This window comes from Agelaius tricolor, unplaced genomic scaffold, assembly GCF_023055355.1.
Source record: "Agelaius tricolor isolate 1412-34295 unplaced genomic scaffold, bAgeTri1.0.p SCAF_8, whole genome shotgun sequence".
In the NCBI taxonomy this organism is placed as follows: Eukaryota; Metazoa; Chordata; class Aves; order Passeriformes; family Icteridae; genus Agelaius; species Agelaius tricolor.
The window spans coordinates 24340354-24360457 of record NW_027269268.1 but is presented as its reverse complement, the minus strand read 5'-3'; the positions used below and the strand labels follow the sequence as shown (position 1 = coordinate 24360457).

At 33.5% G+C, this 20104-nt stretch overlaps 1 protein-coding gene across 4 annotated transcripts in view; it reads left to right on the top strand.

The window, feature by feature from the left end:
- FSTL5 (follistatin like 5) overlaps positions 1–20104 on the top strand; it is a 272587-nt gene that overhangs the window by 32167 nt on the left and 220316 nt on the right. For all 4 annotated transcript variants that reach the window (XM_071431980.1, XM_071431982.1, XM_071431978.1 and 1 more), the window contains exon 3: positions 13190–13223. In XM_071431980.1, coding sequence (XP_071288081.1) covers positions 13190–13223 — 34 coding nt within the window. The remainder of the gene's footprint in view (positions 1–13189; positions 13224–20104) is intronic.

The window sequence follows — 20104 nt, the reverse complement described above, 5'->3', positions numbered from 1 at the left end:
CCAGTCAGGGAGCAAAGGTGCATCTTAACTACTGGGCTGAACCTTTTGCTTTACCTATCTTTTTTGTTCTTGTTACTGAACATCATCACTGTGGAAAAGAGGAAAAGATTAATCCCAACCAAATATTTTCAGGGGTGAGGAGATTCACATGTATTATCTACCTTTTGATTAGCATTGTTTTTTTTTTGTTTTTTTTTTTTTTTTTTTTTTTTTTTAAATTTCACATGCCAGATTAGCAACAAAGAATGAAATAGAACATGTAGAACATGGTGGTATATGGAGGCAATGTAATTATCTTCTCCAGTCAGCTTGGCCTTCTCACATTGAATCCTAGGAGGAGGATTTCCAGTTACCCTCTGTATAGATAAGAAATGTTTTTTTACCTCTCTGGTATTTGGAAGTCAATGCAAACACAATCTGTATCAGCTATCATTTCAGATACTTGATTGGCATGTTTTTTCATATTCTATTATGATGGCAAATTGTAATCACAAACTGTAATTGCAGTAATAGCAAAACAAAGTCAGGAGAGATATTTTTTTTTAATATGTATTACTTGAGGTGATTTGTTCCTGTTTAAATTTGTGCAATTTGAAATTCTGAGATCATGAAACACACCAAATACTTGAAGTGTGTGTTTATGAAATGGCTCTTTTTCATAACTTCCTTGTTGCCTCTTTTTCTTCAGGTCCTCAAGACTACTCTGTAATTTAATTCCATCTCTTTATATTTTTTTCTATTGGACAAATGCTTTGTTTTATTCTTTTCCATTGCTTGTTTTTCTCAATCATTTCCCCCATGGATTTAATACCTCTATTTATTATCTAGAAGATGTAGACTTTTATTGTTTATATTAACCTTTATTACCTTGATTTCTTACAATGAAAGTGATATCCTGTAGCATAGACAATTCTTATAATATGAGAAATAATATTCAAAGGTCAAATAAAATTATATTAAGTAATAAATATGGTGTGTAACAGATTCATTGGTATGTAGACAAACTGGGCTGTACTCCAGATTATTTTTTTTTAACTAAATAATAATCAACTTAGTTTGTGTTTATTTTTCACCTCTTATTCTAGAGGTGAAAATTCTATTTTTCTTTATCTATTTAAATTCTGGTTTTAAATTAAAATAATTTTGTACTTTAAGCATTGGCTTTTGTGTCGGATTAACATGACCTGATATTTGTAGCTGGGGGCTGCAGGAGTGGCTTCTGTGAGAAGCTGCCAGCGGCTTCCTTCATGTCTGACACAGCCAGTGTCAGCTGGTTCCAGGATGGACTCACTGCTGACCAAGGCTGAGACAATCAGAAACGGTGCTAACCCCTGTGATAAGGTATTTAAGAAGGAAGCAAAGTTATTGTGCAGATAGAACGGCACTAAGCCAAGAGCAGAATGAGAATAAGTGAGAGGAGAAGGTCCGCAGACACCAATGTCTGTGCAGAAGGAGAGGGAGGAGGTGTTCCAGGTGCCCCAGCAGAGATTTTCCTGCAGCCCATGGTGAAGCAGCTATGTCCCCCATGGAGGAGCACAGGATGCAGAGATGTACCTGCAGCCCATGAAGGAGACCCACACCACATCTGGTGGTGCCTGAAAGAAGGATGGCAGGGACCTGTAGACCCATGGAGAGAGGAGAGCTCATGCTGGAGCAGGTTTCCTGGTGGGACTTGTGGCCCCATGGGGAGCCCATGTTGGAGCAGACTGTGCCTGAAGGACTGCACCCTGTGGAAGAGTGACCCGTGGTACAACAGCAGCATTATGTGGAGAACTGTTGCAGAAGGGATGGATTCAGGTTGGAGAACTTCATGAAGGACTGTCTCCCAGGGGAGGAACCCCATGCTGGAGCAGGGAGAGGGTTTCTCTCCCTGAACAATGGCAGGAGCAATGTGTGATGAACTGACCAAACCCCTCACTCCCCATCTCCCTGCACTGCTGGGGCAGAACAGGTAGAACTCAGGAAGGAGGGAGGAGTGGGGGGAAGGTGTTTTTAAGGTCTTATTTTGCATCTCATTATCCTGCTCCGATTTTGTTAGCAGTAAATTCAGTTAATATCTCTAATTCTAGTCTGTTTTGCCTGTGCCAGTATTTGGTGAGTGATCTCTCCCAGTCCTTAACTCATGAACCTTTCATTATGTTTTCTCCCTGCTGTCCACTTGTGGAGGTGATAGAGTAGCTTTGGTGGGTGCTGCCATCCACCCAGGATCAACCCACTACTTTTTTAAACATTAGTTTACAGTGGTGTATTCCCAACTGAGGAAGTTTAACATTGGTATACTGCAATAAAAGAAAGAAAGCTCTTTCTTACATTGGGCTTTAGTATAAAATCAAATCACAGTATTTGTGCACTATTAGGCTCCTCTTAGTTTGGCTAAGTATTAAGTTTTGCATCCATATTTCTTTTCAATATCCATATTTTAAAACATCCTTAATACTTTTATTCCTATACGTGTGGTAGAAAACAAGTTCAGAATAAATTACCTCCTTTTAGGAGTGGGAAAATATATCACTATTTTTAACTATTTCTTCTTCATTGCTTACTTTTTTCTAAGTAGGTTTCCAGTTGTCATTTTGAACTTTGATAATTTTAGTAAGTGTGTGATATGCAGTGGGAGCAAAAATTGATATTTTCTAGATAAAACCATATTTAATTAAATAGTTCTATATCTTTTTACTTTTTTTCTTTTACAGTAGCCACTGTTCTGATTTTGTTACCAAGGTGTCAGGTTAAACAACCCATCTGTACTTCCTGTGAACCATGGCTTTTGTAATTTTGCAATACAAATATTTGCCATCACAATAGCTAAGCAATTTCTTAGCATTTATTATCCTGATTGGTTTAAATCTTACTATGCCTCCTTGAAATGATTTCATTTGAAATCATTTCAAGGAGGCATAGTAAGAAGCATTGATCTGTGTGTGTGTGTATTGGGTTTAGGTATATTTGATTAGGCTCTCTTCAGCAACCTTTCCATTTGAGAGTTTTGTAACTGGAAAAGTCAGTGGCTTCATCTCCATTGTTTATAAAGCAAAAAGGCAGTAAGAAAGTCTCTTAGCTCTGAACTTTCTGAAATAGGCTATTTACCTTAAAATGCCTTCAGCTCTGGGTAAGGTGACTGCTAGATCACAGTAGTTGTTATGACATGTTATTTTTTCTCTTTTATAATTGCTGATGGGATCATATAAGTAGTCCAGCTCAGGGCATTGTGTTTGTTCTTGATAACTGATTCCATGGTAAATCATACCAGACAAGGCACTACATCCATCAGAATATTCAAATCTCTTCAACCATGAGCTAAGGGAATGTGATGTCTTTCAGTTTCAGATTTTTTTTCCATTATGATGAAAACCCAAACAGCAGCAGTAGTAACAACATCAAAAAGCCCCAGTCTCTTTCAAAAAATGAGGCTAAAGGATAGGATACCCATAGAAAACCTTTAAGGTTTTGGTATCTGTGCTTAGGCCTGACACAAAGAAAATGGAGAGCTTAATGATAGCCTAATGAAAAGATGTCCAATTACATCTTTTTTCTTATTGTTATGCCTTGATACAACTACAGTTAAAGAACTATAGTGTTGAGAACATGGAAGCTCAATGCCTAAAGCATAATATTCAAAACAAAGCTCTCCCAAACTTTACTAATACAAAAATGTTGCTATTTGACTTCATTAAAACTGCTCACAGAATCATAGAATGGTTTGGCCTTGAACATATCTTAAAGATCAGCTAGTTGCAACCCCACTGTCTTCTCTGTGGGTTGAAAAACCCCAAGTCTCTCAGCCTGTCTTCACTGGGGAGGTGCTTCAGTCCTCTGAGCATCCTGCTTAATGTTCATTGTCAGTTCTATCAAACAACTTTATGGAATTGAATTCCCCTGCCCAATGCATTCTAACAAAATAGTATTTGAAGTAAGAAAACTCTAACAAGCTTATTCTGTGCCCCTTCTTCCAATGAAAACAAACCCAACAAAAATTATTAGTAATTTGTTTTATGTATTGATTATAACTCTGCTTATGTAACCTGGAATAAGCAGCCTATAATTCAAGTCTATTTTCTAGGGATAAGCAAGGCTTATCACTCTCTTGAGGCATCAGTGGAATTTTTATTTCACTAATGTTTCATGAAAATGCCATTACTTTCTATTACTATTACCTGAGGATTATTGTCATACATCAATGCAAGTAATAAAGCACTAATATTACATAGTCTTAATAGAATGTATTCAACTTGTTGGCATATGTGTCATTATTTGGTGTTACATAACTCGATAATACAATTCTGAAATTAATAAGAACTACTGTATTACTGATAATAAGCTAATAAGCTGACCCCCAAAACAGCAAAGGACTAAACCCACTTGCAACAGATAGTTAGTGGTATTTTTATAAAGATCTGAAAAACCATTGCATTGGTCAGTCTGACTTTCCAAATAAAGCTCACCTATTTATTTAATTGTTCCTTCATTCCTTCTCTAAGTGAGGCATGAGTAAAGCATGCCTTTCAAAGAACTCACTGAATCTTCAAATATTTTTCTATACCTTCATATTTTCAAAAATTTCTTTTGGTAGTTTATAATTAGCAATTAGTAAAGAACAGAGATTGCCATTTGGATTTATCTATCATGTTTCTTCGGTGGCTGCTTCCTGGGACCTACTCTATCATTAGGTGGAATAAATTCAGACTCATTGGTTTGGTATGCGGAAGTATTTTCAGGAAATTATTCAAAGTTTATTATTCATAACAAAATCTACTTTATTTTTGTTTACTTGTATGAGTTAAAACAGGGAAGAAAAATAAATGTCTTTTATATATATATATATATATACATATATACATATATAAAGGAACTGTAATTAAAAATGAAATATCAATTAGATTAGAACTTCAGCTATTTATTACATTGTTATTTCAGCTCTCTGCAACCTATTTTTCTTAGCTAATTGTTCCCAACATGAATGCCAAGAGAAAATAACTAAAAGCTTTACAGTACATTGCCTACTGCACAGTAGAAAAGCTGCAAACAATTGTTAGTATATCTGCAGAGTATATAGCTGCACTTCATAATTAATTTTGAAAAATAAGTTGAAATTCACCAATCAAATACTGAGTTAATCCTGAGTTTTCTAAGATTCAGTAGAAGAAAATATGATCCTAACTTTACTTTCTAGTTTCCTAAATGTCACATGGTAGGTAATATGATATAACCTTTCATCAAAACTCTGGTTTAAATGAATGTATTCCTCAAACATAGAGTTGAACACTTGACAAAAGGGCAGTTGCAATTGATTAATATTCATATCATGAACTTCTCTTTTGCTTTGCTACACTACCTTATTTTCTCTTATAAAATGAATGGTAGAAACAAGCTCTTTGTAACCTAACAGTGTCTCAGCATACTGGTTTTAATCAATACTGGTAGACAGACTACAATTTTACCCATAATTATGTCTTAATGCAGACTAAATATTACTTGAATTCCTGTTTTGTAAGAAGGTAATTGATGTTTATGCTCTCATGTCTATAATCCCTAATTGTCATTCTTCCTGTAGATTTTCTTCTATCTGTACAAAAATTTGCCAAGAGGAAAAATAAGATCTGAATGAGCCTCAGACAGACTGAATAATAAAAAGCAAAATACATTATGTGGTTTTAGAAAATTACACTTAAAACCACCTCTGAAATTTAGAAAGAAAAACAAATTGCGATTTTAGGCAAATTGCTTCCGTTAATGTCGTTGGGAAGTGGCTAGGATCCATCTAGAGTAGCTTGCTTTTTTTTTTTTAATTTATCTTTCTTTTTTTTTTTATGTAGCATTATATTGTCAGGAAATATACTATTGTTCAGTAATTGTGAGGGTACCTGGAGCTTTAGTAACTCATGCAAAAGGGAAGGTAATAGAATACCCGTTAAATACTGTATCCTACTATTTCCAGGGATAATTCACTATGCTAAAGTGTTGCTTCTTGGAGATCTCTTTCCCTCTTCTTTGCCTATTCAAATCTAGAATGCTCTCAGATAATTGCAAAATAAATATATGTTCACTGAATATGATTCTGAGCTATATGATATAAGTATATCCATCTGCAGCACCTCACTGACTGTCTTGGTAGGCTTGAAGAAAGTACCTCTTATGCTGTCTATGGATGGGGAAGCAATACTACACTGAGTGTCTGAGCATATAAAGTTTAATGCAAAATATGCACAAATAGCAGTAATTACTTCTGTAAAGTCTTTATTCACGTAGCTCCTCCAGCTTAGCTAAGGAGAGCTGTAGCCTGGATTTAGCTACATAAATTGGCTTGAAAAATCTTTGGTATAAAAGTGGTTTTGTTCATAGTAGTACATGTTTTAATGCAAAAGTATACACCACTTCTGCTGCTTAAACCATGCATTAAGCATCTTAATGCTTAAAGAATTATAAAAACAGCAACGCTGCACAGCAGTATAAAATTGGTAGAATGCTTTCCTATCATGCGCTGTGAAACTGCTTATAAATTTTGAATGTATTTGGTCTATCATCAAAGAACAAAGTATGAAGACATCATATTAAAGAAGCTATAGTTCCACTGTATTTCTGTAAGAGTGAGATGCCTAAAAAATCTGTGCAGAGTAACCTTCTGTGCATGTTCTATTGGGTTTTTTTTCCAGAATTCAGCTCAGAACTGTGACCAGTTCTAGGCCAATTGATGATAATGAGGTGTATGGATAGAAGGGTAACAGCAAATGGAAGAATTAATCCTTAAAGTCAGCATATTTTATATTTTATTTTATTAGATATTTTATATCTATATAAATATTAGATATTTATTTTTGAATATTTTATATTTTATTAGATTTTTTTTTCATTGTGGAAAAATGACATGATTTGGAAAACAGGACTTTCTCTGCTTCAGTAAAGTGAAGGAATATATATTTGGCCTTTAACTACAGTTTCATTGGGCCTGTAGGATCATTAGGATTCCTCATGGACAAGGTATTACATTGGAATCAAAAAAACACAAAAAAGCCCAATACAAAACAAAAAAACCCCAAAAACAACAAAGAAAGATACTTTTATAGTGCTACTTAACCCCAACGACTCATTGAAATTAGAATCCTTGAACTTAAAACCCTAAAATACTACTCAGCTGCCTTTCAAGGCAAGAGTAATTAGAACTTATAGGTCCTGTAGGGTGCTTATTTGTCTTGGGAGTTACCTGCAGCCTGCTACAGGCAGGTCTTTTTACACTAGCATTGTTTTGGAAATGTGTCTGTATGGATCATGAACAATCCTACCAGAAGGAATTGTTTCTTTGAAAATGTACTAATCTGACTGACTCTGCCTATTTTATAAAAGACATGCTATTTCATAGAACACAATACCTGGTGTATACATTTGGTACAAACAGCATTACTGTGTCATTAGGAGGAAGCTGCTACAATTCTGTTGGTACTGAAGAAACATTGGGATTTAGACAGTAACTTTAGTCCAGAGCTGTTTCACCTTGAGGGCAAAGGCTTTGTCTGCTCTGCTTTACGTGATCCGAGGCTGCCTTTGAGAATAATATATGCCCTTGCAACCATCTAGGTTATTTGCTTTTATGTCAGACAGGCCTGAATAGAAAAACCTGTGGATCTTTGTGTACAACTTCTGTCCACTTTGCATCCATAGAAACCACACACTTTGTTGAAGCCTGGTCTAGAGGTAGTTTTCCTTCAGAGGATGTAGACGTAGACAAGATGATGTTGAACTTTTTCATACCTTTATTTCTTCTCTGCTTCCTCTTTGCTTTTAAGTGATTGTAATCTGCATGCAGAGAGGAGCACCTACTTCAAACTCACCTTCCTGGGTCTGCCATGATTGTTCTTCATGTTCCTCAGGGACTTAAATCAGCAAACCAAGAACCAAATCAGTGTATTTCACAGTTTACCCTTCCCATCTCTGTGGCTGGGCTTTTCTTGGTTTGGTTTTGGTTTTAATGGCAATCATTTCACTCTTGTATTGAGGCTCCCCAGATACTGTTGGGTTGCTTTCATATAGATTCATGAATTCAAGACTTCATCAGGTTTCTCCACAGGCCTGTAAGGCTTATTCTTTACACTTTAATATTTAGTAATATTTCTGGGAACACCATTAATTCTGAGCACTTCAGCAGCTTTATATAGTACCCTATTTTTGCCTTGCAACTTTGCTTCACATCTTGTTTCCTTCACACAATCTTATATTCATGTGATTCCTTAATCAATACAAGAACGACCTGTGGCATATTATTTTCTCAGAATTTGCTGCTATAAATGGTGGCAATCTCCAAGAAGACTGGGCTGTGTATGCAGAATACCAGTTCAAGAATCCTGCTGCAAACATTAAACTAAAAAGCTTTCTGCAGTAAATAGCATTCTGACAAGAGCAAGAGGAGAATTGTTCACTTTTTGCACATTCTTTCTTCCCTACCATAGTAAGCAAGGCCTTGCTTACTGCTGCTTTACAAATGTAAATGTCATTGCTTCTCCTTTGCATGCATTTCTAGTTTAAATTGCAATTGTACTGCTGTTGCTAAGAGTCTGCTGAAGTCTGATTCTATAAAACTTCTTTGAAACACAAATGTTCAGCCTAATGTCATTGATCAAATTGGGTCTGAGAATAGTTTACCAGATTTCTTTGTGCAGTATGTGTGCTTGTACTCCCTGGCTGTGACCATGCTGCTATTTCACCCATGAATAAAAGGTTTCTGTACATTCGTAACTCAGAATTCTTGTAATTAAAGTTGTTGTATTAATTTAAGTGAATATATTGTTAATTCAGCTACTATAGCTTGTACATGTTCTAACAATAATAACTATTCTGGTACCTCTCTTAACGAAATATTTTCTTTAATAAAAATTATTTCAGTATTATTATTGTTATCATTATCTGTATAGTACCCCTACTGCAGAATTAGCCATAAAGATAATGAACACAAAACTGATTTTCTATATTTTAACTATATTTTCTTATATGTCTAATGGTAACTTTTCATTATAAAATGTTAGAAAAGCAAGTAACTTTACACTCTTTTTCATCAGCTTCTGTAATTAATGGTGTATGCTTATTAAATTTTTTAAATGTTTGTCACATGTCAAGGACAATCTGCCATATGCTTTATACTAATTAGTACTTTGTTTATTTTAGGAATTTGATTAATTCAGCAGCCACTTTTTAAATAGAGCCAGCATAGCAAAGGAGGCTTTGTCTGAGTTTTCCAAAGACAAAATAAGGCTCTTCTTCTTTATCAGTAGCCAGCTCTGGCAGACTCATACCCAGATCCTCAGCAGATGATTCAGGCAGAGCCATAAGTGAGCTTCTGTATGAAATACAGTTATGTGGTTTGCCTCTTAAAAAACAGAATTAAGTGGCATTCAGAATGCTTCTATGTGCAACATCCAAGGTTTATAAACAGTAATTACTTTTCAAAAAGGGAAAAAAACCAAACAATATTTGCATGATGTATATTTAAATGAGACTAAGAAATGAGCTTTACTTTGTCTTCAGTGGATGGTGTATTTTCTTAGTCCTAGAATATCATCTACCTTTACATATCAGCTCTGGTCTTTTTTATAAATAGCTCTTGGTAATTTAAGAGTCCCTTTGATCATCCTTCTCTACACCCCTTATTGCTAATGTGAAGTCTTCTAAATAAGAAGATACTATGCCAAACTTATTTAGCAAACATGATATTTCTGAATAATGATATCAAAATGTTTTAAGAGATGTTGATAGTGTTTGTGTATTAAGACAAAAAAATAGCACTAGAAAAGGAGCTTTTATACCTTGGAAAAATATTTGTGTATATTTAAATAAGTTTCTTTGCAGAGCCTCATTTGATTTATATTGGAAATAGTTTCTGACTTACGATTTGTAGCAATAGTAATTTTTATGGTCAACCATCTGTGATAGTTTTCAGTTCACAAACATAACAAAAAATCTGACATTGTCTCCATGAAAAGTTTACTTTAAATTCAGCCTTTTGGGCACAGGAGAGGTTTCTTTACAGTTCTAATATGTTCTGCATTGATACATTTCATCAGGCTGATACACTGTAATGCAACACAGAGCCATAAAATGCGATTCAACCTATCTGAATAATTTGTTTGGACAGTGTTAAACTCAAAAGTATTTTGCTATATTGAAGCTGATAAAAATATCCTAGAATGCAAAATGGTTGGTTCTGTTACAGATGGCACAAATCAATAGGTACCAATATGGCATTGTAGTTCACATAATCATTCTAGACACATAGATCCAGAATGATTAAATAAATGATGATATCTATATATATGTGTGTGTGTGTGTTTGTGTGTGTATTTATATAAAATTTATTTATATATCATTTTTGATTGTTAACATGTTGGATAGAAATATTTTGTTTATATATCATAATGCAGTACAGGAGAAAAAGAACAGAAATGTGTGTAATAGTAGTTTTATAAAGTTCTCCACACATGTGTTTATACAGAAATATGTTTTACTTAATACTGTGATGCTTGCACATTTATGTATTAGACTCGTATATTGTCTAATATAAGCGGGTAAAATTTTGTTGTTTTCAGGCCAACAAGCATTAAAATCCTTGCCCACTGCACAAATGCAGATGGAAATAAATGCCATTATGAACAATTTATTCATTATGAACAATTTATTCATTATGAACCATACTGCAAGTTTCAATAGTTCTTTCACCTCTCCCACATTCCAGGACCCTGAAAATTTTGTTTCCGTGTTTCCCATGAGGATGAGCAGTTCCTATTTCCCTGAGCATCTGAAATGATTTTTTTTAAGTTACAGGTGCTTTTAACGTTGGGTGGCTAGCATAATTCATTGCTTCTCACTGATTTTCTACAGAAAATATTTCACATAATTTATCTTTCAATATTAAGGAGGAATCTGGATTTAATTCACCCTCAGTATAAGCTTGTCTGCATTTTTTAACTCTTGTGTTTTCTGTTGAAAAGTCTTATCTAGCAAGATTTCTCTTGACAGAAAACTATTTTCTGAGTTCAGAGATGTTGCACCTAGTCTAATCACTGGTTAATTTTGAAATAACTTGAGGCATAGAGACTTTCTATGTGAGTGCTCTTTGCTGCTACCAAGCATCTTGGCCCAAGGAATATCACACTGAGTCTGGTCTTAGATCTGTTAGGAAAGTCTTTTTTTTCTAGTTTGAATGGCAGCTCAGAACTAAAATTTGAGTGTTTTGAGAAAGCGAAGCCATGAAAATTTGCTCCAAAATCTTGAGCTGAAATTAAAGAAATAAAGATATTAGAAAATAAAAGGTCTGAAAAGATATTTTCAGTTAACGCCTCCTTTCCTTGAAATCTTAACACAGTTCAATAAAAAAACCCCTGCAATCTGTTTTTTTTTAAATGCTTGAATTTCATCTAAATCCTTTTGTTTCTACTCTAAACTTTGCCAAGTTTGTTGCATTCTCTTTTTCCTAAAAAGTAATTCTCATCCTAATTAGTGTTTCTCTTCTCCTTTGATATCAGTATTTGACTTTTAATGTTGTTTTCCTGCAAGGCTGCTCTGACCTAGCAATCAGTTTTTGGATTAAGTCTTTAGAATCTATTGCAGCTTTGTTGGCAAAAAATTCCATTCTTCTGATTTCAAATTAAAGGGAGAAAAGCCTAGTGAGTTTTGTGGAACTGAGCAGTGTCTGTGGAGCCCATAAAATTGCACTATCTGAAATGCTAACACAACTTGGCTACACCTTGACTCTAAATCTTGGTGGTTGGTTGATATTTTAATAAGCACAGATTTCTTATCATTAACAAGATTCTCTGAGTTTGCACTGGCCTATTAAAGGCTAAGTTTCACTGCATGACTTCTAAGGATATATAAAATAAAAATTGCAAGCAAGTTTTCCTTTAGAAGACTTGAAGAAAGTACTAGACAGATCCTCTAAACCAAATGGTGACTGTCGTATAAAATGAAATGCAAAAGAAATTCAGTAATACTAAAACTATTGCTTTAAATTTAGTATAGGATGAAAATCAGAATGGCATAAAAATTGATTCTGGTAAATTCAGCACATCATATCCAGTATTTCAGGAAATACCATTAATTTGGTTTAGGAAATACTAAAAAGGTATCTAGTACATCACATTTTACTGATAATGATTTTTTCCTTTTTTTTAACATCTTATTAGAGTTTCTAATGTAGTCATGGAGAAATTTGAAGACATATTTTCCAAATGCATACAAGTTTTAATACACGTATTTGTTTGAAAAGAAACAAGAAAAGAATCATTGACATAGATTTGTAAGATTTGTTTGCAGGGAACAACAAAAATACTGCATCACTAGCCATATTATTTATTATTTCACACAATTAAAAATATTGCAACAATATGTTTTACTTATTTGAGGATAAGATGGCCTTATGCTCAAGTTAACATTAACTAAACATTTCCATGTCCCTGTGAATTAGAAAATATTAGCAGATAGGACATATGTATTGGTGTAGAAGTATTAACTTCTTTCTATAGATTTCTATGTACAGTCTGGATGCTTTTAAGACTAAATCAAACTGTTATGAGCACAGTAATAACAATCCTTGGTGTTTATAGGTAAAATAAAACTGCAATTAGTACTGAGGGTAATCAGCACACTCTCTTTGTTATCAAAAGCTAAAATGCTTAAAAATTTAGAAGTGTTTTGCATTTAGCCTATTCCTAATGCTATTTTTACTGGCATAAATTTATATAGTAGCAAATATTTGAAGAATTGCAATACCCAAAATAAAGAGCATTTTTTTTGAGCAAATATTGTGTAAAATCGAAGTTTGAAATTTTGGGGCAGATTACTGCCTTGAGTAAATTTTCATGCTTGACAATTACATCATGGGGCAAATCTCAGTTTTACAGGGCCTTTGCAGTTGAATTATGAGCATCTCCCAAGACAGAGGTCAAGTGACAGAGACTGCATGGCCCCATTGGGTTATGTGTTCCAGCACTTAATCCCTGTCATTGTGGGAGGGGAAAAAAAAAGTGAAAAACACTAGTTTAAAAATGGGTTTATATAGGACTCTTTGGGCATCAGGCAAAGTGTAGTTGATTTTACTTTGGAGCAGGATGGAGGAGGAACTACACTGTCTCATTTGGGTCATGTATGTCTATGATTTTATGATAAATAATTCTGAAATTAATACAGTTTTTTTTTCTCTTAATTGCAGCAGGAAAAGAATCATGAAAGCTCAAGAAATAAAGGTAAGTGCCAATTGTTTTCAAAATGTGGACATTCTTATAATTTTCACAAAGATAGCATTCATTTTTGGTAAAAAAAAAATCCAGATGGATTGTTTGCTAAGTATTTTAGCATTTGAAATGACAAATATATGTTTAGGAAAGGGATTGAAATTTAGAAAGTAAATGTATTAGCTACTATGTTTGGAACCCTGAGATGAGCAACACTGGTTGCTGCACTCTGGATGGGATGGGTTGCACAGTTTCTCACCAAGTTCGCATCCTTGACTATGGCTGGTTATTATCCTTCCATAAAACAGTACCATGAATTTAGCTTCTCCCTTTCCATTCAGTAGATCTGAAACTGGGTGTGATTCCAATTTGTGCACAAATTAGTCATGTCCTTAATAGGTTGCCTTGCAAAGCAACCATTGTGGGTTGTCTTTGTGTACAATTTATGTTTTCACTGCACCTTACTCTGTGCTAGTGTCTAAGCACTCTCTGAAATAGAATATCCAGGTTAAAGAAACAACATTTTATCAAGAATATTAAGACTTCCAAAACTCAAATTAGATTTCACACCTTTTTTTTTTTCCAGAAGAAAGTATGTTAAGAGAGAGACCATTGAAACCTCTTCATTGGACATTACTAAGCAAGCAATGAAAAGCAAAATTGCCAGTGGTGGCAGAGCTTATTTGCTTGATACTTTAGTTTTTTATAGAGATAGGATATGAGATACTTTAAAAGGGAAACAAGGTGAGGATAGGAGAAAGAGCACCAGTTAAATGTTGCAAGGAGAGGAGGGAATTAAGTGACAAACCAACCTATATCTTTTTTATTACCTAAGGAAGCAATATGTAATCATATCACCCGAGTTAGCTGTTCTTAATTCAGTTATTTATGTATCACAGTACTCATTCATCTCAATTTTCTTCCTTTCTCTCACATGGAGGATAAACACAAGCATCTAAAGCCAAGCTAAAGCTGATGGTTGATTGGAGCTGTGTCAGGACAATTGAATTGTTTATGATGATATCATAATTTACATCATCTGAATGACCTATGGTCCTTCGGTTGAAGAGTGTGCATGGGAAAAATAATTAAACCAAAAAATCCCCTTTATTTTCCACCCATTTGTGATTTATAATTTTATTTTCAGAGGTAATCCAATATAAAGGTGAATCTTCTCTAGATGTAGTGTGTGTATCCATGATATATTGTTCAAAATGCTTTCTTGTCTGATGACTTAATACAAATTATAAAAAAGACTGTGACAACTCAGATCAGATTACAGGAATAAATTATTTGTCAATGCTAAAGGATTCTGAAATGGGCCATTCTTTGTGGATTTTTATGTTTTATGTCAGTTATTTATGGTGTTTGACAGTCTTTCTCACACACCCCACCCCATGCCCGTTGCCAGGTGGTCATCATGGTATGTACGTGAGCAACAAGTAAAAGTAGGAACAAAGTAATGAGCGGGATGGAAGTGCCCATCTTATTCATTAGCAGCTATTTTAGTGAACTAACCAGGGAAACAATTTTCAAAAGATTGCCAAGTGTTGTCCACACCTTCCACAAAAGGAAGCCATTAAACTCTACTTGAAGGGAGATATCCATTTTCTCCAGCTAGGCAGTGATATTGGTGCTGAGCTGCACAAAATTTGTTGTGATTTTATCTGTAACATCACTTGAGGAAATATTTAACCTACAAAACTTCCTGCAAGATATGTTTGTCTCTGCCTAAACTGACAATTCAACTTGGAAGATTTCAGTGGTCTGGAAGACTAATTATGCACAGAGCAGTCTTTGAAACATATATATATCTACAGATATACTTTATTGCATAATGGTATTTTGAGGTGAGTTTATTATTGAGTTTTTTGTGGTGTTCTCTTTTCATATTCTTTGAATTTATTTGTTTTCATGTGTTCTTTATCCATGTAATTCAAAGTTTCAGGAAGGTATTTTTATTTCAGTTACAGCATATAAAATCTTAAAATTCTTTCTACTTAAAATACTGGTTGGTTCAGATGAAACAGGACTAAATAAATGTTTCAGCATAAGCATTTTTGTCTTGTCAACAAGTAACTGTGGTTTGTATGCAGTATCTAAATGTTTTGTGCTCTGCATATGTTCTTCTGAGATAGGAAAATTTTCCTCAACTTCTTGGGATGGGTTTCTAACAATATTCCTTACACTCTACATATTTCAGCCGCTTCATATGGCAAAAGACAAAAAATTTTCTGTGGTTTCTTAACAGTTCGGATGCTTTCAGAAGCAATCTTGTCCTCATAATTCAGAGGGCAAGTTCATCATTAGCAAGTGAAAAGCTGATGTCTCTGTTGTGCCTTATAACTTCTGTTGAAGTCAGTAGTTCAGTATCTAATTTTTGTGAATAATTTCATTGGATTGCATTTTTAAGAGGGGAGGATATTGCAGCATAATTCAAGTCAAATGCTTTTTGACTTCAGCAGGATCAATATATTAGTGTAAAGGAGCATTCTGCATCTTTTATTACATTATAAATACCTATGAATTTTCATTTTAACTAATTTATAAAAGAATTGCTATAAAATACATCTGATTCCTATTTTTATTTTAGTAAGTATGTTTTTATTGTTCTCTAGCTCTTTTTTTCCTCCTGATACATTTCTGAACTGTTTGTTTTTCCCATCTGTTGCTTCTGTTTTCAGCCTCTAAGTCAGTCACACCAGAATAGAAGCCAATACTCAAACACCCCCTATTCTGACACTAGTCCCATCTCTTTCTGATCTGTGATATTCTTTTTCCTGTTTTACTTAACAGGTAACAGATCTTTTTGTACGCTGCTTGAGAAAAGCAACGCTACTTTTATGTAAAACACTATGTTAACCTTTTACAGTTTTAATGTATGTTGGCAAACTTCCTTATTCTGAGAATTTTTTTTATGTGAAAGTGATTATCACCTGGGAAAATACAAATGAAATTAGTTTTATAATACTTCTGTGATGTGAAAGAAATAACAAGGCAATTACCAACCAAACCTTGCTAACTTTTAATTGCTAGCTTGAAGTCCCATTTGACCTTCCTTACCTTTGTTTTCCAGAGTTAACTCCTTCAGACAAAAGAATGTTTTGTTTCCAAACCTGTAGTGGAAGATAAAATAGAAAGTTTTTGTGATGATTTGGAAACATCAGAAATTTTGTTACATTTAAGCAATGTGCAGAATTTTCTTCCCAGCCTATGTTTGACTTTGGAGACACTAATGTGCTTTTAATAAATAACGTTATAAACTTTAAAGTAGAAATAGTTTCTGACAATATTATTCTGAAAAAATTTTACTTCTGAAGTACCAGAAGGTTGACCCATTTTAACTATTTGCCAAATCTTAAAGGCATCTCAATTCCTTTTCACAGAAAAAACACTGGAACACAGGAAATGATGAGACACAAAAATATTTCTGTTAACTGGTAGCGTTTCAGATCAGTCCCTAAGCTTAGTAATAGTTTGAATTACAGTACAATAATTTTTTTTTTGTTGAGAATTAAAATATTATTTCAGAATAGAGAAACAATGCGTAATATATTCCTAAAAAGGCACCAGCAAAATCAGAAAAATGTCTGAATTTAGGCCAAGAGTAAGGCAGTTGTTGTGTTGATATTGAGCAATGATACAATAGTGTAACTTTGCCTAATACTTCTAGCAACTTAAAGAACACTTTTAGAAAGATAGAAAAAGTGCTCCACCTAAGATTTGGAAAATATACACTTTTCATAACATTTTCAAAGTGTGCATGCAAATAATTTTAATGATATTAATTTGAAGAATTTTTTACTTTAGTTAAGAGCACCTGTCGAGGTGTAGCATACCAGCTGTATAGGATGTTTTAAAATGTTTGCTAGCTACTATTGATATGAGCTTTGAACATCACTAACACTCAAAATTCAACCATTTAGAGAATTTTGACAGACATAATTTTAATTACAACTTGAGTTTCTAATTGTACTCAATACTTCTCACTTCATGCTTACCTTAATAATCTGAATGTAATACCATTATTGACTCACAAATTAGTTTCAAAAACATAATTATCTATGATTATGAACATATTGCCTGACTCCTCTGATATCATTAACAAACATCTGTTCCTTTTTTAATCTTTAGCTATCAAAATTAGAGAGGAAATCATATAGGCATCACCTGCATATCTTACTTGCTTTTTCCTCTTTAAATAGTTAGTGTACCTTCACAACATTCCTGGTCTTTTCTGAAATCTCAGATTGGTGTAATCTTTTTCTATGCACTCATGCATGTAAGACAAGAAGAAATGGAAAAAAGCTTAAGAAATTTTAAAATTTAGGGTATTTAAGGGACAAAATCAGTAAGGCCTTATTTGAATAATAACTTGTAAAAGGGAAATTGTGTCTGGAGATACTCTCAAATGCCAGTGGGTAAACAAACTGTTAGATCTATTCTGCAATATGTCTGGCTGTTATTAGTTATTACTTTTGGTAATGGACAAAGGTATGCATGTTCTGATGCAGAATACATGATACCATCGTCCTTTTTCATGCTAAAACCATTAACTGTGGCAAAAAATACAGTTCATTACATTCTGTAACGTATCCAGTGATTCAGTTTCTCTACTCAAGCATTATTAAAAATAGTATAATTAGAATAATATTATGTTAATATAATAAGTATAAATATTATACTATAATATTGTATGTAATAATGTATGATAGATTAATAATATAATTATTATATTAAAATAATGGAACAAATTATTCTTAATTTGTTTTTCAACAGACCTCTATTAATTCTGTGTGGTTAGAATCTGAACTGCAATCCTCCTGGACTGAATTGGCAAATGTTTTAGTTTGTTATGCTCTGATAGCTTCTATACTAGATCAGTACATTTCAGAAAAAAATGTAGTATTTTAGAGAATATGTGTAACAGCAAAAGGTTGGTAAATTTTTGTCCAATCTGACCTATGGTTTTTGTTCTGGAGTTCTTTTCTTTGTCATTATGTTCTAATTTACCTGAGTGAATAAACTTTGAAGAGTTGTGTGAGGATTTTTGAGTTAAGTGTGCCAAATCCCATCCCCTTTACCTGTTCCGTTCTCCTCCAAGGCCTGGTCAACTGAAACTTAAATCTCTTTGTTACTTAAGAATTGTCATAGGAAATGGAATTCTGTTTTGCACCTGAATAATTCTCTTTTCCCTTTCATACAAAACATCTACAGACATAGTGTTATTAACTGAATGCTTTGGAGTGTTCTTTCTTTATTATTATATTGGAATGGCTTTACCATGATTAACATTGATAGAAATTACAATGGTAAGGTCTGAATCAGTTCAGATTATGAAATGCATTTAAAATAAACAAATGTATGCATGTGTGAAAATAATTTTAGTATAACAGTTAATCTTAGAGTTTATTTTTCAGCATACTTGAAGCTCATTTTTAGAAAGTAAAGTGTGTAAATCAGTGTCAGATATCAGTTCTAGGTAGTATCTTTGGTAACAGTGTGATTACCGGACACAGAAAGTATACACCCAGAGCAAGGTCTCTACTGTATATAGAGATTTATGAAAATGTTTTATTTCTTTTAAGCAAAGCAATATTTTACAGTGCTGAAATCCAATTTTGATATCTATCTGTCCATACAGCACAGTATTTGTACATTAACTTGGTCAGACTTGCTACCACTGTAATGCCATGGATATAAACAGTGTAAACTGCACAAATATGGCCTCACCAGTTGTTATCTTGAGGTAAACATAAACACACTTTATCTTTGTCAAGAAATTAATTAAAAAGGCTAAAGTAATAACAAGTGAATACAACATGGTGCATATATTTTACAAAATTGCAGCATTTACCTTAAGATAAATTCTAGACCTACATTCCATACTAGTGAAAAATTGTCTGCAGTTTTATTGTGTTAGTGTCAGGGGAGGAACAGTATCACATGGAGTTTCTTGAGTGTTTTCTTACAAATTATGTCTGCATTTTCACAGAGGAGTTATTTCCATCTTTATATTGCTTGGCTGCAATGTTTCCAAGTCCATTTTTGCTCTGAGACTAAAAAAGAAATTTTTAATTATGCAAAAATTCACGGCTGTCAGTGTATATTTGAAAAATCAATTGGTATAATCAGATGCATCTTTAATTTTTCTTAAATGCATATCCATTATTTCCACTTTTATCCATTATTTCTACTTTCCATTGCCACTTTTTAAAACTATGTGGCTCTTTTAAAACCACTTTTTAAAACATATATTCTGATAATGATTACAGAGATAATTAGTGATACTTATTATGTATAATTTATATAAAAATGATCCTATATATGTTATGTAACAGCGTATATATAATGATAGTGGAGAAAATATGAAAGCAAAAATATTCTACAACTGTGTCTATTGCATTCATAAAAGGATGAAATTCTTCGTGCCTGACTTGTTAGCAGCTTTAAGAGTTATACATACAAATAATTTCTTTCTTCTCTGGATTTTCTTTACAGCAGGAAAATGTACATCTGAGTTTGGTTTTCTTCTCATATGTAATATTCATGACATTCAGGAATTTGGAAGGGAAAAATATGGTCTGTGTCAAAATCCCATACAAGAACTCTTCTCCAATATGAATATCTATTCCAACAAGAGATGCAATGGTTATTTCCTCATGTAGTAGGATAATAGAGCTAACATAAGAGATTGGTATCCCTGTTTTGTTTTTTGTAAAACATTCATCTGTGTCCTCCTAAAATTTAAGTCGCATTCTGTTAAATTATTAAATCTACTTCAAAGCAGACATTGTGAACTTGACAAGAGAGAATAAGTTCAGTGGTATTCATGAAGTTTCTCTCTGTAGTGCACAAACATTTAACTTGAACAGATACAGTGGAGAAGAGAT